Source organism: Elephas maximus, chromosome 16 (assembly GCF_024166365.1).
Source record: "Elephas maximus indicus isolate mEleMax1 chromosome 16, mEleMax1 primary haplotype, whole genome shotgun sequence".
In the NCBI taxonomy this organism is placed as follows: domain Eukaryota; kingdom Metazoa; phylum Chordata; class Mammalia; order Proboscidea; family Elephantidae; genus Elephas; species Elephas maximus.
The window spans coordinates 13,432,904-13,458,270 of record NC_064834.1 but is presented as its reverse complement, the minus strand read 5'-3'; the positions used below and the strand labels follow the sequence as shown (position 1 = coordinate 13,458,270).

The 25,367-nt window shown below is 43.6% G+C and overlaps 1 protein-coding gene across 2 annotated transcripts in view; it reads left to right on the top strand.

Annotated features, from left to right (window-relative positions):
• The window catches only part of VCL (vinculin), a 118,967-nt gene extending 94,189 nt beyond the window's left edge, over positions 1-24,778 (top strand). The window contains exons 11-22 of one of the 2 annotated variants that reach the window (XM_049855999.1): positions 2-192; positions 2,653-2,852; positions 3,968-4,096; positions 8,296-8,445; positions 10,093-10,201; positions 11,313-11,615; positions 12,841-12,965; positions 14,287-14,472; positions 17,232-17,435; positions 19,424-19,627; positions 19,926-20,030; positions 23,173-24,778. In XM_049855999.1, coding sequence (XP_049711956.1) covers positions 2-192; positions 2,653-2,852; positions 3,968-4,096; positions 8,296-8,445; positions 10,093-10,201; positions 11,313-11,615; positions 12,841-12,965; positions 14,287-14,472; positions 17,232-17,435; positions 19,424-19,627; positions 19,926-20,030; positions 23,173-23,319 — 2,053 coding nt within the window. In that variant the 3' untranslated portion in view covers positions 23,320-24,778. The remainder of the gene's footprint in view (position 1; positions 193-2,652; positions 2,853-3,967; positions 4,097-8,295; positions 8,446-10,092; positions 10,202-11,312; positions 11,616-12,840; positions 12,966-14,286; positions 14,473-17,231; positions 17,436-19,423; positions 19,628-19,925; positions 20,031-23,172) is intronic. The other variant, XM_049855998.1, reaches the window with a different exon arrangement.
• Positions 24,779-25,367: the final 589 nt, after the last annotated feature.

Here is a 25,367-nt window from a genome sequence, read left to right as displayed (position 1 = left end):
GGGGGAAGGGAGATTCTCCAGAGGCCCGGGCGCTGGCCAAACAGGTGGCCACGGCCCTACAGAACCTGCAGACCAAGACCAATAGGGCTGTGGCCAACAGCAGACCCACCAAAGCAGCTGTCCATCTTGAGGGCAAGATTGAGCAAGCCCAGCGGTGGATTGATAATCCCACAGTGGATGACCGGGGAGTGGGTAAGGTCATCAGTACACTTAGCCTTCATTAAACTGGTTTCAGTGAAAATAAGCAAGTTATTCATAGGGGTCCTGTGGCATCTATAATTAGATGCTGAAGGGGTTCCTCAGCCTCTGGCGAGTAAGTCCCTTTCCATTGTAATGGCATTCATAGATGTAACCAATAAGATTCCTGTGATTTAATCAAGACATATTAGAGAATAAATGACTTTGCTATGAACAAATAGAAAAGTCCTCATGTTGAAACTGAAAACTTTGAGCTATTTTCTAGTCCTATACATGCTTCTGTTCTCCTGTAACTAAAAAACCAGTTGTGCTTGAGTCAGTTCCGACTTCAGCAACCCTATTATATATTTCAGTTAATACAGTCCTTGTAAAGTGCTCAATGAAATATAATTTTTGAAATTGAGTAAAAGGTACCTAATTTCCAAGGTTATTCTCAGCTTTGAAGACTTCTGTATCACAAAGTCACCTATGGAATTGTAGACTTGCTATCCTGAAACTTTGATTTGGAGAAGACTTTAGGAATGGACCTGCAAGAATTTATGTCATATTGTGATAGCCAGTCTGCTGAAATCGAAAGACTTATTTACTCCATTCGTTGTATCGTTTGGATAAAAAGATAAAAATTTTAAATGGTGACACCCAGTGTTGGTAAGAGAATTGGGGAGATGTATAATTTATTGGTGGCAGAATACATTGGTACACAGTTTCTGAATGGCAATTTGGTATATTTCAAGAACTTTAAAAAAAGTTCATACTCATTGATTCAACAATTTGACTTCTAGGAATTTATTCTAAGGAACAATTAAAGGTGTTTCTAGAGACTTAGATATACTAGTGTATGTAAACAGGGTGAATGTTTAATAATAAGGTAAATGGCCAAACAATTACGGTTAATATGATAAATATTACATAGATTTTAGGTCATGATTTTTGAAGAACATTTAATATTTAAAAAATACTTATTTTAAATAAAAAGAAGCAAGGAAAAAAGTTAACATACAGTGTGATTCCAGTTTTGTAAAAAATAAATGTGTATGTGTATAGATGCATTGCAGTTCCTGGGTGGTGCAAATGATGAAGCAGTTGGTACTAACTGCTGAAAGGTTGGCAGTTTGAACCCACCCTGAGGCGCTTGAAAGAAAGCCCTGGTGATCTGTTTCTGAAGGGTCACAGCCATCAAAACCCTAGGGAGCACAGTTCTACTCTGCAACACACGGGGTCTCCGTGAGTTGGAATTGATCTGACAACAACTGGTGGTGGTGGTGGACAGATGCATGCAATGCATAAAAAAAAGACTAGAAGGAAATGTTCTAATATATTGATTCCGAAGGGATAGGATTATAGGCAGTTTATTCTTATGTATATTTTTCTGTATTCCCCCCATTTTTTCTGTCATTGTTATTGTTGTTAGGTGCTGTTGAGTTGGTTCTGACTCCTAGTGACTCTGTCTACAACAGAATGAAACACAGCCCGGTCCTGTGCTAGTCCTCACAATTGTTGCTATGTTTGAACCCATTGTTGCAGCCACTGTGTCAGTCCATCTTGTTGAGGGTCTTCCTCTTTTTCACTGATCCTCTACTTTACCAAGCATGATGTCCTTCTCCAGGGACTAGTCCCTCCTGATAACATACCCAAAGTACAAGAGACAAAGTCTCGCCATTCTTGCTTCTAAGAAGCCTTCTGGCTGTACTTCTTTTAAGACAGATTTGTTTGTTCTTCTGGCAGTCCGTGGTGTATTCAGTATTCTTCACCAATACCATAATTCAAATGCATCAATTCTTCTTTGGTCATCTTTATTCATTGTCCAGGTTTCACATGCATATGAGGTGATTGAAAATGCCATGGCTTGGGTCAGGCACACCTTAGTTCTCAAGTTGACCATCTTTGCTTTTTAACACTTTAAAGAGGTCTTTTTCAGCAGCTCAATGCAATATGTGTTTGATTTCTTGACTGCTGCTTCCATGGGCTTTGATTGTGGATCCAAGTAAAATGAAATCCTTAACAACTTCAACCCTTTCTCCATTTATCATGATGTTGCTTATTAGTCCAGCTGTGGGGATTCTTGTTTTCTTTATGTTGAGGTGTAATCCATACTGAAGTCTCTAGCCTTTGATCTTCATCAGCAAGTGCTTCAAGTCCTCTTCACTTTCAGCACCCAAGATTGTGCCATCTGCATATTGTAGGTTGTTAATGAGTCTTCCTCTGATCCTGATGCTGCCTCCTTCTTCATATAGTCCAGCTTCTTGGATTATTTGCTCAGCATATATGTTGAATAAGTATGGTGAAATGCTACAACCCTGATGCACACCTTTCCTGATTTTAAACCATGCATGCTTTTTTTCCATGCATTAGGGGAAAAATATTACTAACTGCTCTTCTTTTTAAAGATACCAGAATGGCACTGCAGTTGCCTTCTCTGAGTCTATGTGAGTTTTAACATTTTCCTTGGTCCAGGTCAGGCTGCCATCCGGGGGCTTGTGGCTGAAGGGCATCGTCTGGCTAATGTCATGATGGGGCCTTATCGCCAAGATCTTCTTGCAAAGTGTGACCGAGTGGACCAGCTGACGGCCCAGCTGGCTGACCTGGCTGCCAGAGGGGAAGGGGAGAGTCCTCAGGCAAGAACACTTGCATCTCAGCTCCAAGACTCCTTAAAGGTAGAACTCAGAAGCAAATGTTACTAAGTTTATGTTATTGTGATTGAAAAACTTGGGAGGGAGAGGGAGTTTTTAAAAATGTAGAATTTTCTTGAGTCTAGGGCAAGTGCAGAGTATGTCCAAGGATATAAGGAAATCCAGGTTTATCAGGAAAAACCTCCCTAGGGTGTTGGTAGCAATTAAAGCTGTGTTTCTCAAATTTCACTCAAGACCTCCTTCATGAGTGTTGCTGTATTCACATATTGCTTGTACTTTTATTTAGTCAATGTTTTTCTTAAAGTATACTCCTTTTTTTTTAAACTTAAATAATGTATTTGAAAGAAAATTTTGAAATAATTTTGAAATCATGGGCTTGATGAACTAGTTATATTTTTTCTAATATTCATTAAAAGAAGCACATAATTATTAGGATAAAAACATTTTGCCCGTGTAACACCTAAAGTCACCCCAGATATCACCAGCCAGCACATGCCACTACCTTGAGAAACACTAGGGGTGACGGAGACTCCATTGTATGAATCCAGAGAACTTAAATTAGACTGACTGTAAGAAAGAGCTTTTTAGTGACGTCTAAGAATCCTCTCATTTAGACCCATGTTAAGAAGTGGATACATATGTTGTTTATCAAGTTTTTCTGGAAGCTTAATTAAGAAAACTTGGATCAAAAAAAAATTTTTTTTTTTCTATTCTTGATTTCTTCTCTCTTAAGATAATAAAATGCTTAGAAATTTGGTACTGTATCCACCAAACAGGTATAGTGGTCTTTATCAAGCCCTTCCAGCATTGGGAATGATGAGAAACTCTAGTCTCAGGGCCTACTTTGGGCTTAGAGGCCTCTAAGAAATAAAGTAAGATTCCTTGATTGGGTAGAACAGTCTCTAGGAAAATGTGGGTCATGTCTGACCCCTCCCGGGAGACACAAATTTCTAAGTGGGCAGGATCATATCTTATACTTGTTCTATGCTAGGTCAGTGCTCTGTACACATTTGGCACTCATGCATGTTTGCTGAAAGAAAGACTGAATGAATGAAGGAATGTGTTAGTGAAGTGAGGACATCAGCAGATGTGTTGTTGGATATTTCTGGAAATTTTCATTTGTAAACAATGTTTTTAAGGATCTGAAAGCCCAGATGCAGGAGGCCATGACTCAGGAGGTGTCAGATGTTTTCAGCGATACCACAACTCCCATCAAGCTGTTGGCAGTGGCAGCCACTGCCCCTCCTGACGCACCTAATAGGGAAGAGGTGGGTATCTAAGGTTTTCCGTTTCTTCCACTGGGCGGCCTTATATTGTTGTTGTTAGGTACCATTGAGTTGGCTTCAACTTACAGTGAACCTATGTACAACAGAACATTTAGGGTCTCCCTTTTTTTTCGCTGACCTCTACTTTACCAAGCGTGATGTCTTTCTCCAGTGATTGGTCCTTCCTGATGACATGTCCAGTGTAAGGGAGCCAAAGTCTTACCATCCTTGCTTGTAAGTAGCATTCTGGCTGCTTCCTCCAAGACAGATTTGTTCATTCTTCTGGCAGTCCATGATACATTCAATATTTTTCACCAACACTACAATCTGAAAGTTTGTACATGTCAATTTGGTCTTCATTTTTCATTGTCTAGCTTTCACATGCATAAGAGATGATTGAAAATACCACGGCTTGGGTCAGGCATACCTTAGTCATCAAAGTGACATCTTTGTTTTTTTAACACTTTAAAGAGATCTTTTACAGCAGAGTTTCCCAATGCAACACTTCAGCCATATCAATGTGTATATAAAGGTAAAATGTGATTATGGCATACATCGGGGCAGTAGTTAGGAGATTTCCGATGAAGGGTGGTAGGAGGAAGGCCCTGCCATCTCTTCTTTTAGTCACCAAGGATATCAGTTGAGGGATGTCTTTAAGTACAAGCAGTAGAAGATCTGATCAGCAGATCAAAATAAACAAATAGGGGTTTATTTTCATCACATAACAAGAAACCTGGAAGTATGTAGTCTTGGCATTGGTTCAGCAATATAACACCATTAGGGCTGGCATCTCTGATTTTCTTGGTCTTTTTTTTTTTTTTTTGTGGTTGTGAGAGGGCTGTTGTAGCCCCAGGCATCACATTCAAGGCAGGAATACATGAATGAGGTGCTCCAGTGACAACCGTCTCTTTTACTAGGGCACTTTATTCTCAACATAGAAGTCAGGGTAACCCTTTTTAGTCATTTGATATCATTCCCCTACTCAAACCCTCCCACTGACTCCCTGTTTCAGAGTAAAGCCCGAGTCCATACAGTGACTAGCGAGGCCAGTGATGTGCCGTTAGTTCTTGAGGAAAACAAAAAAAAAGCCCGAATGTGTAGTGCTTGTTGATTTCCATGATGTAAATACTTCCACCATGACCATTTCAATCTGAAGTCGCTAAAAGCAGAGTTGGGAAAAGATGGGCCCATTTGGCTCTTATAAACTGTCGTGATTTGGTACAAGCTGGCTTCAGCCCCCAACTGAACAAGGCCCTGAAAAATCTGGTCCCCCATCTACTTCTTCTACCTCATGTGGTACCGCTCATCTCCCTCATGCTCCTGTGTCTCCATTGGGCTCCTCATGTTGTATTCCTAGTGATCCTTCTTATGTTAAGTATGTTATAACTGTACTTGTTAGTAAGTACAAAGGTCTAACAGCCATTGTACTTGCTGTTCTCTGTGGTTGTCCCACTTTCTTCTGCTGTCTGCTCAAATGTCATGTTTTCAGTGGCCACTTTATATAAAACCCTAACTCAGCCCCAGGCACTCCCTACTTTTCCCCTTATCCATTATCAGGATTTGACATAAAATATATTTACCTGGTTTTTGTCGTCGTTGTCTGTCTCCCTCTTCTTAGCGTGAAAGCCCCACGCAGGCAGGGACTTTGTTTTGTCACCGCTTTATTACAGTTTCTAGAACAAAGCCTGGTACACAGTTGGTGCACAGTAAATGTGCTGAGTGAACGAATGAAAGTGAAGGCTCTCGCAGAAGTCCTCTCCTTATGGCTCATCGTCTGGGACCTCTGCTTATGTCTCGTATTCTGGAAGTCTGTCACATGGCCATCCTTAGCTACAAAGGAATTTAGGAAAGCTTCCGTTTGGTTTTCCAGCCTTTATAGCATTGGCAGCAAAGGAGAAGAGGTTTGGGAATACTTGCTGAGTCAGGTGCAAAAGACAATGCAGAGCTGGTGGGTGTTACTTGCTAAAGACCTCCGTTTTCTTTCTCTAGCCAGATTTACTGGGCAGTTCAGCTCATGGGCCCCTCAAGCTGGAATGATTTGTTGTTTTTTCAGACTAGTAGACCAAAGTTTCAGACTAGTAAATCCAGGTCTGCTGGTCATCTCCACCCAAACGCTTCAGAGGTACTTTAGCATGTGTTGTCCTTCTGTTCTCTCTTGGAAATTTGGGAGTCACCACTGATTTTTCCCTTACCCTCTCCTTTCCATACCAGTAAGTAACCTACCAACAACCAAAAACCAACCACTGCTGTAGAGTCGATTCTGACTCATAGCGACCCTATAGGACGGAGTAGAACTGCCCCGGAGAGTTTCCAAGGAGTGCCTGGTGGATTCGAACCGCCGACCTCTTGGTTAGCAGCCGTAGCACTTAACCACTACGCCACCAGGGTTTCAACCTAGGCCCTGCTAATTTGACCTCCCGAATATTTCTCGAATCATTTCCATTTTCCATCCCTGCTACCACAACTCTAGTTCAGGTCATTGTCCACCGATGCCTGTCTAGTCTTCTTTAAATCTGTTGCTAGGCCACCAATAAAATAAAAAATACAAATACGACTCCGCTATTCTGCTTAAACCCTTTAGTGGTATTAAGTAATCAGTAATACCTAATTTTTTTTTTTAATTGTCTATGGTTTTCCGCATATTCTGTCCTTTTTCTCTTCCATGTCTTTGTTCTTTCTGTCTCTCTGCCTAATTCTCTTTCCCTCCTTCTTTATTGACTGATTCTTATTTATCCTATTATCCTTTGCTCTGGATACATTAAGTGACTTTCCTTTTCTGCCATAATATCAGTGCTTAGCTCTAACATTTCACTCAGCACACTGTATTATGAATACCTGTTTAGAAGTGTTTCCCCCTACCCCACTGGGCTATGAGCTCTTGAGATACAGAGATTATGCCTTATTCATATTTATATCCTTAGCAGCTACCCCAGGGTTTGGCACATAGTAGTGCTCAATAAATTTTGGTTGAGTGACAAGAAAAGCAAGCTAAGCAGTCAGTTAAATCAGAGGCAACAGCAGACATGGTCTGGGATCTAGATGGTCAGCCACAATAGGCAAAAGCCCTGTAGATTCAGAATGTGGGAAACCACCTAAGGTAAGAAACAAGGACTGAGGCCAGGAGAAGGGAACTAGGAGATGAAGGATGTAGGAAGAGATTCCAGGCATTGGGTAGCAAGAACCCAGGTAACTGAACCCAAACAAGAGGTCAGGATGAGGGGGAGACTTGAGTGGGTAGACTAAGAACTGTCAAGGAGAATGGAGCCTGCTTATGAACCAAGCGCCCTTCCAAAGCAGGTGATCTTTAAAGACTGCAAAAGTCAGAACTGGCCTCTAAGTAGGGGCAGGTAGACTCTCAGGAGGAGGCAAAGAAAAGGATGGATTCTCTCAGGCAGTTCTCAACACACTCTGTGTAGTGTAATCCTGACCTGGAAGTGTTTGATGTAGCTTTCCTTTTCAAGCATCATTTCTAATAATGTTAACCAAACAAATGACAGAAGAGCCTTTGTCATTTTAACTGTTCCTTCATGGTATGCAGCCTTGCATAATATCCACGTCGAAGGATATTTGAGAGCTGAATGAACAATTCAGTAGATGGTTTTGCATTTGGGGTTAATAAAATTCAGCCATCCTTGGTTTTGTGTCAGGCCTGAGTGTGAACACCAGCTATGGTTTTCCCCACAGAGGTCAGGGGCAGAGCTTTTACACCATTAGTGCCAATGGTATCTAGTAGGGATGCTGCCCTAGGGAAGGTAGAGCTCAATTTAGGATTCTTGCTGGATATTCTTGGCTTTTAATGTCCTTAGCCCCTTCCAATAGAGCTTGGACTGGGTTTGTCTGTCTTTGTTAAACTAGATGATAAGCTTTTTTGGGAATGGGGATTGTATAGTCTTTCCATTCTGTGAACTCCTTGTTGCAGAGTACACAGCATTGTGTGTTCTGCGAACACTGGTAGGTAAGCACTTGTTGAACTGAAATTCAAGGGTGTGTATGCGTGTGTGCACACAGGATGTCTATGGCCAAACCTCTGAGGAGGTCCATCAAGGCCAAGACTTGGCATTTGCCTGTTGTCTTATTAACTAAGATTTGGTTTCATTTCCTTGAGCAGTTGCTGCCTCTGCTTAATAACGAGACCTTTTCTTAGGCTGCCTGGACATTTTATTGAGATAAATTTTCTTGATGTCTGTGTTTTTTCCCTCAAGGTGTTTGATGAGAGGGCAGCTAACTTTGAAAACCATTCAGGAAGGCTTGGTGCCACTGCAGAGAAGGCGGCCGCTGTTGGAACTGCTAATAAATCCACAGTGGAAGGCATTCAGGCATCAGTGAAGACGGCGCGAGAACTCACACCCCAGGTTTGGTTTTGCTCACTCTTCACTTAAATACCATGTATTGTTCAGTAAAAGAAAAGCTAATCACAGGACAGTTTATATACATTTTGAACACTTACTGTAAAATGCCATTATGTGTGGCCTGACACATATCCTTAATGTTAAACTCAGTCATCTTGAAGGTTAGGATTACGGGGGACTTTGTACTTTATGTATTTTTGTATTGTTGAAAATTTTTACAATGACCATATATTAGTTTTGAAAATACAAAAAAAGTAGTAAAACACCCACCTGTATACATATATACATAATTCAGAAAATATTTGGATAATCTTGAAAGGATAGTTTGTTTTTAGAGTTTATGTCTTTCCCCAGATCTGATTTTTTTTTTCTTTTTTTAATTCAGCTGTCTAAAACCTATTTTCTTTTTTCTACTTAATTTTATTACTAAGATATAGGTAGTATGCTATGAAAAATATACTGGAAGACTGAGAACAAAAGAACATGTGTTAGACAGGAATTAAAGTTCTGATAGGTGGTAGGTGTTCTTAAAAATATCAGCTCAACATCATTTAGTGTGGTGTTTTCTTCTATGCGAAGTATAGAAAATCCTTTGTTTGATTTTCTGTTCATTTATTCAGCAGATATTTATTGAGCACCTATAATACATTACAAACTGCTAGGCTTTACAAATCTGTAGTACTGGTTTAGGTGGGAACTGGGGGAGATTAAGGAGAAATAAGCATATCTCTTAACCTTTCAACTTTTTGCCAGTGTGGCATGTTAACAAGTTAGATATCCTTGAAAAGTTCCACATGTCCAACTTTCTTTAAAAATTTCTATAGAATATGAACAATGATTCCTCTCTCAGATGGGATTTCGGTATAAAATACCATGAAAAAGAGAAACAGAAAACTAGGGAAAAGAGACCAACTATGGAAGTGCATGGACTTTGGGGAGAGATCTGAATGTGAATCCGGTGTGACCTTGAGGCTTAGTTTCCTCGTCTGTAAAATGGAAATAATTCTTCCCTAATGTGAGGATTGAGAAGATGTGTGTAGAGCACACTGTTCCTGCAGCTTACCAGATACTCAGTAAATGTTATTCCCTTCCCCCAAGTGTTGCATTGACTAGCTGGGAGCTTTGCAGCAAGTCACTTACATTTTCTGAGTCTCAGTTTTTGCATCTGTAAAATGGAGCTATTACCTGTCCTCTCTCTCTCATGAGGTTTTTGGGAGGATCCAGTAAGATAATGGGTGTGAAAGCACTTTGTTAACTCCAGACAGGTGTTTTTATTAATACTATTCACAAATCAGTTTAAGTAATTTTTGTATCCTTCTGAATGGTGGAAGAGTTGACACCAAGAGTTTAAATAAGTCAGTTTTGTATATTCTTTTCTGAAGTTACAAGTGAATATCCCTTTACTTTCTCACTTTATTACCTTCTTAAAATCAGGCTGTGGCTGTAAAGCCATTCTGGGGAGCTATTTATAAGCCCAGACCTAAGGTGTATGTCAAGGCTGTTGTGAGTTCAGCCAGAACAGAGGCTTGCTTGTGCAGACTGAATTTTGGCTCTCTAGTGCCATCTGTAGGTAAGAAGGAGAAGGCTCTCCAGAAGTTTGCATTTGAGTGTGGGTGCTCTGGTGTTTAAAGATTGTTTTGTCATTGCCAGGTTGTCTCGGCTGCTCGCATCTTACTTAGGAATCCTGGGAATCAAGCTGCTTATGAACATTTTGAGACTATGAAGAACCAGTGGATCGATAATGTTGAAAAAATGACAGGTAGAGTTTTATGCAAAGTTCTCATAGTCTAATCCGCAAGGAATGAGCTCTGAGAAACTTGAGCAGAACTGGTTATGTTCCTCAGCTGTAGTTGGATAAAGTGATGGTCATGTGCTTGACGGTGTACTTGGCCCTGAGTAAGGCTGTTGAGCAGTGGCGGCTTCTCATTCAAGCCTTGCAGCTTTGTCCAAGAGAGATTCTTACAGTCTCTTTTATTTTCATGCTGCCCTCCTAGTGTGATGTTTATTGTTAAAGCTCCTATCTTCTCTTTGAATAGAGTCTTTGCCCAGTCTGAGCCAGAGTTTGGTTTCAGAGGCTGGGAGGCAGTGTTTGTGGACACAGTAAGTGTCCCTGTCATTTTCAGTGGGTTCACATTTCAAAGAACCACAATAGCTACCATTTAATACAACTCGTCTCAGAGTTTCCTCCAACTTATCAACTACGTAGTTTAAAAAAAAAAAGAGGAAACCAACCACCCACAAACCCGTGTCTGTGCAGTTGGAGTGGCACCTCTGAACTGTCTTCATTCTCTGTGGAGGGGAGGGGTAGGAGAGAAGGGAAGAAATGAGGAATGTAGGTGCTTCGGCTTCCCAGCAAAACCTGCTGTGACAGGGTCCCCAGCAGCCGGAGATGAAAGTGGAGCTCCTGAGGTGTCCGAAGAGAGGTAACAAACAAGAAACAGGCTGTTAGGGTTATTGGAATTCTCCGCGTGGCTCATCTTGGACACTGTGAGCTGCCAACAAGCAACAGATGGCTGAGAATGAGATGGGAAGGGAGAAAATGTTATTAACAGATAACGTGGTGAAAGTTTCAGATACAATCCTTGTTTCTTCCTGATGTCATTGCGTTTCTGGTTGTTCGTCGTGGATACAAGAAGGCCAGTGACCACAGTTGGCATAATGCTAATAGTCCATATGGCCTTCTGAGCTACAGCCTCACTTGTTTTTTTAAGGGTGGTATTCACCTGGAAACTTTTGATTATGTATGCAGAGCTGAAGGAGAGAATTCTGGGTGTTGTACCTTCACATGAGAAACTGGAGTGGACAGCAGGGTTTTGGAAGCTCTCTTCTTCTAACATAGAAACTAAATTCCATTTCTGTTCTTCTGTCAGGGCTGGTGGATGAAGCCATCGATACCAAATCTCTGTTGGATGCTTCTGAAGAAGCAATTAAAAAAGACCTGGACAAGTGTAAAGTGGCCATGGCCAACATTCAGCCTCAGATGCTGGTCGCTGGGGCAACCAGCATTGCTCGTCGGGCCAACCGGATCCTGCTGGTGGCCAAGAGGGAAGTGGAGAACTCTGAGGATCCCAAGTTCCGTGAGGCTGTGAAAGCTGCCTCTGATGAATTGAGCAAAACCATCTCTCCAATGGTGATGGATGCAAAGGCTGTGGCCGGAAACATTTCTGACCCTGGTAAGCTATGCATGATACGTTCACCTCAGCTAAGAGGCTGACTCAGGAAGCTGACAGAGTGGTGAGAGAATATGCACCCGACAATCACCACACACAAAGTCTGGGAGCAGAAACTACAGGCTTAGTTTGAGAATGCTAGATTAACCTTTTTCTCTCTAAATTTCTGCAATATTGGCAGGCTTGTTGTAAGTTAGCTTCTTAATGTTGTTTGGCTAAATAGCTTCTGGTCCTATTCAGTCATTCTTTTGGAAATTTCTCAAAAGATGCATAACCAATTGACCAACTGTTTAGCTTATGTAACTGGCATAACTCCTCTTATGCTTTTCTTAAGAAGCTTTTTGGTTTTTGTAACACTGTATTTCTGTCAAATGTGGAGAGTTTAATCTTGACCTGTGGATCTCCTAGAGCAGGTACTGGTCCCACCACACCAAAGGATCTGGGTTTTCTTTAGATGGATTTTGAACATGTTTTTAGTACTACTAAAGCAGATCATAACTGGAACCACACATTTGTCTTGTTAGAAATATCTGAATTCTTTCCTATTCGGAGCCCCCAATGTTTCTAGACTCCTCTGTAAGTAAAATCCAGTCACTGTGAGAGAGTAGAAAGAGGGGCTGCCCTATTCATCCCTGGCCCAGGTAGGTTCTTTCTAATACTCTTAACCCACCATCACTAAGGACATGCTCCGTTTCCCAAGTGGAGTTTCTGATAGTTTGAGTGGATTCCCGAATTCTAGGTGACAGGACACAGGAGCAGCTGTTCAATATAGGGGTTAACATGCTAAAAGCCAAGTAGAGCAAAGGAGCAGGAGAAAGGTGAGAGGCACTCCAGGGAATGTATGCCCAACCGGAAACTGACATCTCCAATGTTCTGAGCTGGGCAGCCTTATCTTCTGACTACCTCATCATAAGAGGTGATGGGTACAACCTGAGCTCACTTTCAGAGATCAGCGCTCACTTTCAGGGATTGCCCGAGTATTTGTTAGTTGTACCGGCAAGAAGGCACCCTGAGCCCTGCAGGGAACAGCTGTTTAGTGATGCTTCCAACTCTTCACAGACCTCAGGATGTTTGTCTTGCCCTGACCTCCCTTCTCCTTCAATCACTGCCTGAGATGCTCACCGGCAGCTTCACATCCAGCTTTTGTTCCTGGAACCAGTTCTTCTGCTGCACAGGCAGTGCTCAGGGCATTGACCTGCCCAGCTGAAAGTGGGTGTCTTGTGTTTAGGCCTGCAAAAGAGCTTCCTGGACTCGGGATATCGGATCCTGGGTGCTGTGGCCAAGGTTAGAGAAGCCTTCCAACCTCAGGAGCCTGACTTCCCGCCTCCTCCCCCAGACCTTGAACAGCTCCGCGTAAGTAAATTCAGAGAGTTGGGGAGAATTGAGCTGCAAGGTGTTGGCACTATAGCAAGAGAGGGGTAGGCTGCTCTGGAGCCCCAATCACTGGGTAGCTTTGTTTAGTTTTTACTTGAAGCTTTACTCAGAGACAGAGCTTGGTTATCATTCCTGTATCTAGTGGATTCATAACCCGTGCTTACACATGGGGTGTGCGGGGTAGGTGGTTGTCTATGGTGTTGGCCTGCTGTGATGGGGAGTGGCTGGAGCTGAGGAGCTGGCGTCGGTAAGTGTGGACTTGGTGAGTGATGAATTAGTGGGGCAAGTTAGTGAGGATTCGTAAAATATTCTGCACAATCATGGTGAGGAGTTTTTGTGTCTCGCCAGTTGACAACAGTAAAACTGAGGTGGTTAGAATCTTGTGTAGGTTCTTCTTTCCTTTACTTGACATCTTTTTTAAAGTAACAAAAGTAATAATACTTGTTTTATTTTTTAAAAAACTTTGTTTTTTACCTTACCTGTGATTTAAAACCTATTGATGCCTCCAGAGTACCATGAATATATTCTTCCCATAGTCAAATGGTTTAGGACGAGGCTAGCTGAGCCATAGATTGCAGATACAAAACCTAGATACAGAAATAGTGATTGTTTTTAGACATCTACTCCAACTAAAAAAAAAAAGGTAGTGGAAATTCCTTGAGTTTTGGAATAGCCCCACTAAGGCACTAGTTTGATTTGCTTTTCCATATTTAATGTGAGTAAAAGATGTACATTTCTAAGCTGATTGAGGGGAGAATTGGGTCACTGTGCCCCTAGTCAAGGAACGTGCTTCCCCAGCCTCCAATATGTACTTTCTTTCCAGCTGGGCTCTGGGCGGTGGTTAAGGCTGGGAGAGCAGGTATTCCTGGGGAACAGTTTATGTGATCAAGAGAGTCACGACATTGGAATGAAGAGCTTAGAGATCATTAGTTCTAGCTACCCGTTACAAGGAAGGATAGACAAGGAAGCCAGGGCTCAAGGGTGAAGCCACCTGCCTACACAGTTTCCTTCCAGCAAAATCACACCATGACTTGGGTCTTCTGTGGGGATCTTTAAGCATCCTTGGTCCAGTAGTGCTGAGCATGCATTCCTGGGATATGACCAAAATGGTAGCTGCTAGCTTTTTATGTGGGAAAAAGGAAGAAAATAGGCTTCTATCGGTCCTTGTGGCTCAGTGTGGGGAGTCTCATATAGAGTGATTGTGGTGGCTTTTCTGGGGATGCTTTTTAGAGGAAAGGAAAGCATTTTGGAGGGGATAGTTCCTAAGGCTTCATGGCAATTTGGTGATTTTCTTTCTTAGCTAACAGATGAGCTTGCTCCTCCCAAACCACCTCTGCCTGAGGGTGAGGTCCCTCCGCCCAGGCCCCCACCACCGGAGGAGAAGGATGAAGAGTTCCCTGAACAGAAGGCTGGGGAGGCGATTAACCAGCCAATGATGATGGCTGCCAGGCAGCTCCATGATGAAGCTCGCAAATGGTCCAGCAAGGTAAGGAGTGAGGCTTTTCTCGTTGAGAAAGGATGTCTTCTCAGGAGGGATTAAGAACCAGGCACATAGCCCAGGAAGAAGGGTCTATTTGGAAAGTCACCCCTCTCTCTGCTTTGGTTCGTGTGTTACCTGTGTTTTAGTGAAATGGTTTCTATTGCTTGATGGTTTCTCCTTCTAACACAGAGGTAAGAGATAGGATGTCTGTGGTTTGTAAAATGGGTCCTTTTCTGTTTGTCCATTATCATTTCTGCTGTCCTGACCCTGGACATGGGGTCTTTTAGAAAATGATTAGCGTTCTTGAGCTTGCTGAATGTTTTTATATGCTCCATTGCTAATTATCAGAGCACTAAACATGGAACTGTCTTCCTGGAGCTCTGCTACAGTTACATGAAATGTTTGCATTTCCCTTCTATTTTTTCACAAAGGCAGGCATGTTAGTGTCTTAGAAGCCGTATGCTTTTTCCTTTCTCAGAATCATCTTACCTTTCAATTCAAGATGGCTTTAGGCTAACTCCAACTCAGCAAATTTGAAAGTGTAAATAGTAATGTGCTTGGTAAAAATTTGGATGCTGCAGCAGTCAGGCCTTGTGAATAACTTTTGCCTAATATTCCCTAAATGGTGAAAAGTGAGTGATCGCTTTTCTAGAGAAGAGCTAAATATTATTGCTAACTTACAGTGAAATGTAATTCTAATTCAGTTCTAAACTGTTTCTCATATGACCCTGTCTTTGTTCCCACCACCTATTTGCCTTTATTCTTTTCATACCCTCAGTCTTCCCAAGCTCTTGTATTGAATGTAGTTCCCCAGGGACCCCCAGCACATGCAGCTGATCTTGGGTTTTTTCAGGCTGGGAATTGACCTTGATTTTTAACTCTGTTTTTCTGACTTGTTAGTGAGCCTGGGTTCTAAGAAGGAATGGAGACGTTGCTGGTGTTGGACTTGACCTGTGGAATTATTTATAATGGCATCTCTCCAACTAGGGCATGCATACCCCTGGGACCATGTGGTAGAGTCCTAGTGGGCATAGGTAATAGGGGAAGGTGACAAAGAACATTAGTTTTATGCAAAGATTTTTAAAAGAAATTTGAATTGCATTATATATAAATTTTCAAGTTAAACTTAAAAGGCTTTAAAGGGGATAGGTGGTGTTGGCCTATACATTGACCGTGTTCTGCCATTGGTGGCCAAAAGTCCTTAGGTCTGACAACCTCTAGAGGTTTTGGAGCATCAGGGGATTGCTGACTTTGAGTTTTGTGTGGTCAGGAGCTATTCGAACTGTGTGTGTGTGTGTGTGTGTGTGTGTGTGGTGTTTGTATATCTGTCAGTCTGTCCTTGTATGCTTTGGGACTCTGAACCTCAGCAGCAGTGAGCTGGCCTCTCTTCTAAGGAGTGTGGATGAGTCTTGGTTGAGACAGAGTTTGGAGGAAGGGTTTTTGATGGTAACTGAATGCCTTGTTGGTCCTGAATCCTCCAGCTTCATTGTTTCCCTCTGGAGACAGGCTTCCTATGCAGGATGAGATTTTTAGAAGTGATAACAACCTCAAATCAAATTCTATACAAACTCCTACTCCCTCTTAGTCAGAGATGTTTGTTATAAAGTACCTGTGTTCACTGCTCACCATTCTTCACATAAGTGCTTTGGCTTCATTGAGGCAGTTCCTTGTATTTTCTTTCCATTCTAGCCTGTTTTCGGTATCTGATCCCTGCCTCCTCCTCTGGCCTTCCAGAACCCCTATGTTTGGTATTAAATTCATTCTCTTCCCCTCATGGTTCCTATTCTGTATTGGCACTGATTTTGGGCTCCTGTGAGGATACCTCTGAGCTCATTTTGGGACATCCTCAGCCTGTTCAGTTGCAAGGTCCATGTGTTGTCTTATCTGTGAACTAGGTAAGTTGAGTGTGGGGTGAATGAGAACCGTATTTTGCAACAGAGTAGATTTAGGTTATACCCAAGGAGAAGCTTTGGTGCTAGCAACCGGTGCAATAAGAGATGATGGAAGCTTTGTCTCTGGAGACTTTGAAGGGAGAGAGAGCTGGCCTCAAGGGTGGTTTTTCTTTGAGATGGGAGGCTGGACAAAGTGTCTTCTTGAGGTTGTTTCAGCTGGGTGACTGTAGAGTACTTGGTAAGTCGTCTTCACCCATCATTGTGTTTGTTTTCCTGCTTCTCTTCTGGTTTGTATTTGTCACCACCTATGTATTGTTTTTTAATTCTGGGATTTTTAACTCTTGAAGGTAATAATAATTGCGATTGATAACTGCAGAGCTGACCAGTGTTGCTTACCCTGCCCCTGTGTAAACAATATCCATATGGGTGTTCACTTTGTTCTGTTCAAAGCAACTTGTGTGGCTGCACTTTTTTTTTCCTCTCTGGATCCCTTTTAAAGGTACTCAGCTACTATTGTTTAGTTGGTTGGCTCCACAAAAATGTTCTGACATGAGAATTACTCTTGGCAAGTTTAACTTTGTTAGTATGTGAAAAATGAATGCCACTTGCCCTCTTAGTATAAATATTTCTTTGGAAACCCTTTGCCATTGGACTGAATTTCTTGCATTCATTCACCACAGGGTGGCTTAGGCTCAGAAGCTAACTGTTCCACCTTCTGTGGAGCTTGGTTCATCTGGCTTCTGGAGAGTATGCCGTTTTCTTTCCCATCACAGGCAAGCTTTGGTTACTAAACCAGCGGGAGCTCAGTGTCCTGAGTCCTACTGCTCGTACTAACACTAACCCTGTTTCTCATCCTTCCCGCCATCGACAAAGCCGGGTAGCCCAGCCGCTGAGGTGGGTATAGGTGTTGTAGCTGAGGCAGATACGGCTGATGCTGTTGGGTTCCCTGTCCCCCCTGACATGGAAGACGATTACGAACCTGAGCTGCTGTTAATGCCATCCAGTCAGCCGGTCAACCAGCCCATTCTGGCCGCGGCTCAGTCACTGCATCGGGAAGCTACCAAGTGGTCTAGTAAGGTACTGATTAGCACCCCCAGCTGGGGGCTGCTCCAAATGCATCCGGCCATGTGCAGCCTTGACACATTGCATCACTCATGATCTGTGCGGGTCCTGTGAGTCTGAGCAGGGCGGGCATCTGTCTGTCTACACCTTGTTAAGACTGGCTTCACAAGTTTGATAGGTCTGCTAATGCCAGATTAATGGAATTGCATTTATGTTTGGGCCCGGGGAGAGATGGAGTCGCTTTTTGAAAGGATTCCTTTTCTTACCAACTTTGTGGCCACTGTTGGAACCTGAAACCACTTGGGAAGCCCTGGATGAGCCTCTCAGTGACTTCCAGGTCAGGAACCATTATAGACCCTTCAAGAGGTCACTTGGCCAGACCCTTGAGTTTTGCCTGCCCCCTGCTGACTTCTCACTGATGGCTCAGAGGCAGAATTGATCTGGGTGAGGAGCAGCTTTATATAGCAGGGTCTCTGGGGAGGACTGCTTGCTGCCCTGCACTTGGCTGTGTGACAGATGCTGGCCTGGATGGGAGCCCACAGGGAAGGGGCCTTCACTGACTGCTTGTCCAGGTGTCTCAGTGGTAGGCGGTGGGAGTCGGGAACTAAGCGCTCAAGGCTGCAGGGCAGCAGCAACAGAGCTTTGGCCTTGGGGACAGAACCAAAACTAATTTTGGGGATGGGGGTGGGGTTAACTTCTTTTTCCTTTGAAGGCGGCATGTTGTGAGAAGAAAGGGTTTGAAGAGTGATGAGCAATAACTAACCTTAGCAGTAGACTGTCTTCTAACCAAGGTCATGAAATCCTGGCATCACCTTAGGTCTGCACTGGAAGAGGTGGGCCCAGAGGGCCTTCTCCAGCACATCCCCTTACCTTATAACTTCTTCCCATATCTGTGTTCATTCCGGCCTCAGTTACTGCCTGACATGTGACACACCTTCCAGCATCAGCAGTTACTTAATGGTGCTTGTGGAGCTTCCCACAGAGGTCCTGCAGTGGCATGTTTTGTGTATGTCTCACTGCATTTTAAAGACAGAGCAAGCATGAGGGGAAAGGTGAGTAGGGCCCGGCTTTTTAGGTAGTTTTTGAACACTGCCTTACCACTCTGCAGTTGCTGATGTTTTTGGTTATCAGCCTCAGCATTGTGAGGGCAGAAATTACTTATACATTTCTTTAGTATGTCCTGTGAGGGTTTTAATGAGCCAAAATGTCAAATCCATGATAATCTGCCAATAGTTGGTGTGGGGCCTAACTCTTGATTTTGATTTTCCTGATGGCCTCCTAAGATATCCTTTTAGCCAATTCTTTTAATTGCAGGCTTCACTTAGCTGAGGGGGCTGAAGAATTCATCCTTGGCATTTTTAAATGTTAAGAGTTTAAGATAGCCTGTTCCTTCAGGCTGACAGGACAAAGAGGCAGCAGCAGGAGGACTGGAGCGGTCTAGATCAGAAAACGATATCCTTTCTCCCTGCTCACCCAGGCTGAGAATAGTTACTTGGAGTTTTAAATTCTCGTTCAGCTGTTTGCAGTGAGGGTAAGGATGAAGGGATGATTTCAGCATCTGGAGAGGCTCCTCTGTATTTTTCTCCTCATGCCAGCTCTACTGCTTTCCCCTATAAAATCATCGAAAATGCCTGTTTAACCAACTCCTTGGCCCTGCTGCCCATTTCACTGATGTGATTAACTTGGAAATGCTGAAGTGCTTGTTCAGTGCTGTGCCTGGAACGTACTTTCAGACTAATTATCCAAGTTTTCCTTTTTTCAGTAGGGTGGTATTTCTCTCTTTCTCTCACTGAGTGCTGGGGAGAGCACCCTGGCTTACTCTTCTCTGCCTGTCTCTCCAGTGCTTTCCATCTGACTCAAGAACGGTCCTTTTATCCTCTTCCCACTCTTCCAGAAGAGCTGCTAGTGCAGCAGGCTCCCTTCTCTCTTCTCTGCTCCTGCTTCTTTCCCTAATTGACCAGAAGGTGGGCCGGGCATCACTCTGTATCTTTTCTTCTCTCTAGGGCAATGACATCATTGCAGCAGCCAAGCGCATGGCTCTGCTGATGGCTGAAATGTCTCGGCTGGTAAGAGGGGGCAGTGGTACCAAGCGGGCACTCATTCAGTGTGCCAAGGACATCGCCAAGGCCTCAGATGAGGTGACTCGGTTGGCCAAGGAGGTTGCCAAGCAGTGCACAGATAAGCGGATTAGAACCAACCTCTTACAGGTACTGGAGAAAGGAGGCTGTATGGGCGGGGGGGTACAGGAGAGGGAAACGTGGAAAAGTAGGGAAGAGGTACTGCAGAAGAGAAAGAAATAGCAGACAGGGAAATATACCTGTATATTTGGGACAGATTCAAGAAAGTTTATTTCCTAATCAAATGAAGGAATTTGAATGCTTCTGCTTCTGGACAAAGGGACTGTCCTTGACCCTGGAGAGAAAGCAAGTGGAATCCTGCTGCTAATTTGTTGAACTTGCGGGCAAGACAAGCATGGAAACATACTAAATGAAACCTTCTTCTCAGGTGTGTGAGCGAATCCCAACTATAAGCACCCAGCTCAAAATCCTGTCCACAGTGAAGGCTACCATGCTGGGCCGGACCAACATCAGTGATGAGGAGTCTGAGCAGGTACGTGCTGCTGCTTCTGGTTTCTTGCCAGCAGCTTCTGTGCCATTTTACAGCAATTTAGTTCAGCTTTAGGGAACTTTTACAAATGAATCGATGATTCAGTTTGAGGGACAGACTCGTAGACTGTCTCAGGAGGGTATCTATGTTGGAGAAATGCATCAGGAATTTGGAATTGCAAGTAAACCCTTAACTCTTGTGCAACTTTTATCATTTTACAGATGGGAAATTGAGGCCTAGAGAGGCTGTGTCCAAGTAACACTCTGTATCAGTGGCCAAGTTAGGGCTCTAGTCAGTTCTTTTCCTCCCTGGAATAGGTTTGGCTATCTTGAGGCCTCCTGTGCCTGTTCACCCACACTCCTGTATCTTGTTGGCTGGAGAGGTTTTTGCTTCCCAGCTCTCTGGGTGAGCAGTGCTCAGGGAGGATGGACAGTGCAGGCCTTTCAGGGGCATGAGGTGGTCAGGCCTGTGCTGAGGCTGAAATGACAACTCAGAGATGCTTCTCTTATATTCAGTTAGGTTTCTCTGACAGAGATTGAATTAAGGATGATGGGAGGGTTCTCTGAAGTGCTGCCTTCGGAATGTACCTGGCAACTGTTTTTTTTATTTTTATTTTTTATTGTGCTTTAAGTGAAAGTTTACAAGTCAGTCTCTCATACAAATATTTATATACACCTTGCTGTATACTCCTAGTTGCTCTCCCCCTAATGAGACAGCACACTCCTTCCCTCCATTCTCTATTTTCGCGTCCATTTGGCCAGCTTCTGACCCCCTCTATCCTCTCATCTCTTCAGACGGGAGCTGCCCACATAGTCTCATGTGCCTACTTGATCCAAGAAGCTCACTCTTCACCAGTGTCATTTTCTATCCCATAGTCCAGTCCAATCCCCGTCTGAAGAGTTGGCTTTGGGAATGGCTCCTGTCTTGGGCTAACAGAAGATCTGGGGACCATGACCTCTAGGGTCCTTCTAGTCTCAGACCATTCATTAAGTCTGGTTTTTTTTATGAGAATTTGATGTCTGCATCCCACTGCTGTCCTGTTCCCTCAGGGGTTCTCATTGTGTTCCCTGTTAGGGCAGTCATCAGTTATAGCTGGGCACCATCTAGTTCTTTGGGTCTCAGGCTGATGTAGTCTCTGGTTTACGTGACCCTTTCTTTCTCCTGGGCTCATAATTACCTTGTGTCTTTGGTGTTCTTCATTCTCCTTTACTCCAGTTGGGTTGAGACCAATTGACACATCTTAGATGGCTGCTTGGTAGCGTTTAAGACCCCAGATGCCACTCTCCAAAGTGGGATGCAGAATGTTTTAATAGATTTTTTATGCCAATTGACTTAGATGTCCCCTGAAACCATGGTCCCCAAACCTCTGCCCCTGCTATGCCGGCCTTCAAAGTGTTCAGTTTATTTAGCAAATTTCTTTGCTTTTGGTTTAATCCAGTTGTGCTGCCTCTCCTGTATTGTGTGTTGTCTTTCCCTTAGCTAAAACAGTTCTTATCCACTATCTAATTAGTGAAAACCCCTCTCCCTCCCTCCCTACTCTCGTAACTGGCAACCGCTTCTTGCAGTTTGTCTTCCCTCACTCTTGGAAATGTGGCCTAGGTCTTGGAGAAAACCTTCATTTGAGCACCCCTTCCTCTCTTTATCTCCCCTTTGGTATGCCCTGCAGTGAGCTAGAGACTCCCAGTTTCTTATAATAAATAGTACATCTTTGGTTGGACTGCCAGACAGGGCCCATCATACATGGGGTATGTATAAGGCACTGTATTAGGTATTATGGGAATTAAAAAAAAAAAAAAAAGACACAGTCCTTCCCTTGGGTAATTCAGAAATAGTTCTCTGACTGACCGCTAGGCCAGGAAACAGAGGCTGGGGGCACTTCAGAGGGACCAGTGAGGCTACTCTTCCTGGTACCATTGTTCTTGCTTTCACCACCAAGTTCTAATCCAACAGCTTGAAACCTAACCCTCTCTTCTTCCAAACTGGGGGAACGCGACCTTCACCCCTGATTTCAATGTATTTCTAGGCAGGGCTTGGGCACTAGGCTGCATCCCTGTCGTGATCTCTTTTGTCCAGAGAGGAAAATGGAAACAATGGGGAAGGAAGGATAGAGACTCAGCCAACAAAAGTGTATCATTTAATCTATCAGCCAACAAAAGTGTATCTACTATGTTCTAATAAAAAAGCTCCAAGTGGCAATGTGATAGAATGGAAAAAACAGTTGCTGCAAGTCTCTGAACCTCTCTGGGCCTCAACCTCTTTGTCATCTAAGCAGAGAGACAGCTGACCAGGAATTCTAGCCTGTCAGAATCCATGAACCCTCTGAAAGTGCGCGCACGCATTTTGTGCATGTGAGCATTTTTTCTGGAGAGTCCACAGCCTTTATCAAATTTTCAAAAGGTATGTGACTCAAAAGTAGTTAATAATTAGTCAGCTAATAAATTGCCAAGTTCCATTTTTATGGTGTCCTAGTCCTGTGAGTTTGTGTGAAATTTAGATTTTTATGGATTTATAAGGTATTTGTTTGTTCACTTGATTGTTTTATTCATTAAATATTTATGAAGTACTTCCTATGTGCCAGGTACTGCCTAAACATTGGGAGTAGAGCAGTGAGCAAAACTGACAAAAATCTTTGCCCTCATGGAACTTAAATTTTATGTGGAGACAGATAAAACAAGCAAACAAACAAAAAGAAAATATATTGTAGATCAGTTAGAGTGATAATGGAAGAAAGAACCAGAGGATTAGGAAGGCTGGGGACTGGGGAGTCGGTTGGTGAACAGGGAGGGCCTCACCAAGGTGACACCTGAGCAAAGATCTGAAGGAGGTGAGCAATGAGTGATGGGATACCTGGAGGAAGGGCATTCCAGGTAAAGGGAACAGTAAGAGCAGAGGTGCTGAGGCAGGGTGTTTGAAGAACTGGGAAAGAGTACACGCCATAGGCCATCTGAGGGCACAGTACACAATCAGTGAGGGACCCAGTTTTGGGTTCGTTCTGGTGATCCAAACAAATCACCATTGATGCAAGGAAGTACAGGGGATGCGAGGTGCAGGTGGGGTTCACTGCAGCCACCTCTGGCTTAAGCCTGTCTCAGGGGTGGGCTGCAACGGGCACTGAGAGTAATGGAAAGCTCTTCTCTCCTTACAGGCCACAGAGATGCTGGTTCACAATGCCCAGAACCTCATGCAGTCTGTGAAGGAGACCGTCCGAGAAGCAGAAGCAGCTTCAATCAAAATTCGAACAGATGCTGGATTTACACTACGCTGGGTTAGAAAGACTCCCTGGTATCAGTAGATCCTGGGCCAAACCTGGCTGGCACAGAAACCCCTACAAAACAGAAGGAAAATTATCTGAGTCCCAGGAACCACCCAGCGTTGCTGGGGGGTTGAAAGCCACATCCTGGCCTGTCACATCAGAAAGGAATGGGGGCCTCTTCACATTAGAAAACATTTACTCTTTTGTCATGGAGGACATTTTGAAACTGTCTCCACATAAAGCCTGTATTCTCAAACACAGTTATATTTGTGCACACTGTGTCCCAGTAGGCAGACTGGGTCTCTAGCCCACGGACTTTCACATAAGCTCAGAATCCAAGTCAACACTAGCCAGGCACCCTTCTCTGTCCTTGTCCCTTTGGGGACAGTTCCCTGAGAGAAACCCTCTCTGCTTCTTACTCCCTGCCTCCATTCTCCTCTATAGGCTCCTAAGACCCAGGGCCCAGGCAAGTTAGTTAAGTCACCGTGCCTCCAAAAATTGTTCTGGGCTTCCCATGTTGCTGCTGACCCTGCCTGCCTTCCCTGGGCTGTGCTACTTGGGTCATTTTTAGAAGTGAGCTTCACTACTGCAGGGGAAGGTGGCCTCTGGGGGGGTCCCAGTATATGGGGCCTGTATTCATTTTCCGCCCTTCCCAATTTAACCCTGGTTTCCCACAGTGCAAAACCAAATTTCATTCTATCTGGAAGAAACCAGAGAATCACATGATTCTCTCTTCAACATGCCCCAGAGCAACGTCTGTGCTAGGGACACTTCTGCCCCACTTCCTGCCTTGGCCTGCAAGGTAGCCACTACAGGAAAACACTGTGTGTCCCGGTGCTCTTTGTGCCAGGGACATCTCCTGCCCCACTTCCTGCCTTGGCCTGCCAAGGTGGCCATCGTGGGAACGCACTGCGTGTCCTGGTGCTCTCTGCCACTGAAGGGGCAGGGTAGCTGGGGCGTGGCCCTGCCCATCCTCCCAGTGGGGCCACTCCCAGGCACTCCACGCTGTCACTGCCTGCAGAGGTCTGTGCTGAGGCCTTATCACTCATTCTTAAGCTCTTACTGTTCTGAGCTGAAGTGCTGCATTGATTTTTAACCAAATCATGTCTTCTCTCCTGGCTTTTATAGTCTCCCCCACAACCTTCCTAAACAAGATTTTAAAGCTATGTAGGTATTTGTTCATCTGTAACAACAATTACAAATGAACAAACACCTACCTTTTCATCCTGAAATTCAGTCCTAAGAATTGGTGCTTGTCCCTCAAGAGTGTTTAATGCAAAGTCTGAAACGTCCTACGTAACGGAGAGTAGCTGCAGGCTGCAATTCTGGCGCTGCCAGGGGTTTACATGATGAATCAGTGGGAAACACTCCTCTGAATCCCTGCTCCCCTTCAGCTGACTACAACCAAGCCCCACCACACGTGTCATTGTTGGAGAGAGTAAAGGGCATAATGTTTAATTTTCACCGCAAGTTTCCTGTTAGGCAAAGTGAGAGAGAAGGTGTTTTTTTTCTTTTTGCACTTATCACTGCTGTGTAAGCATTCCCCAGCACAAGAAAGGATGTACTTCTTCCCAAAGGCAGAACCAGATGAGTGAATAAGAACCTTGCCTGAACAGCCTTCCCTCCCACCCTCAATGTGTTAGACCCCAACACTGAATGTGTAAAACTTGTCCTAAGTGGTCTTACACACTTAAGACTTCTATTTCCTTTTAATGGATGAACATTATTTTCAAGGTCCTCAGTATATCTGTATAGTTGCTTACCTGATATAAATGCAATATTAATGCCTTTAAAGTATGAATCTATGCCAAAGATCACCTTTTGTTTTTCTAAAGATGACACAGAGAAAATAAGAGAAATGATGTTTGCTCTCCAAGTTCTTCCAGTGTTTCGAGTCACTGGTTTACACTTTATGCCGGGTGTGCTTTTTCGCAATATCAGTGCTCAAGATACAGTGAAGCAAAGAAAAAAAGGAAATTAAATCCCTGAATGATGACTAGAGATGTCACCCCTTAAGAAATTACATTTATAAGCTAGGATTTGTTATATGCAAGTATTTTCTGCCTCTTTTGTTCTGTTTAAAACAA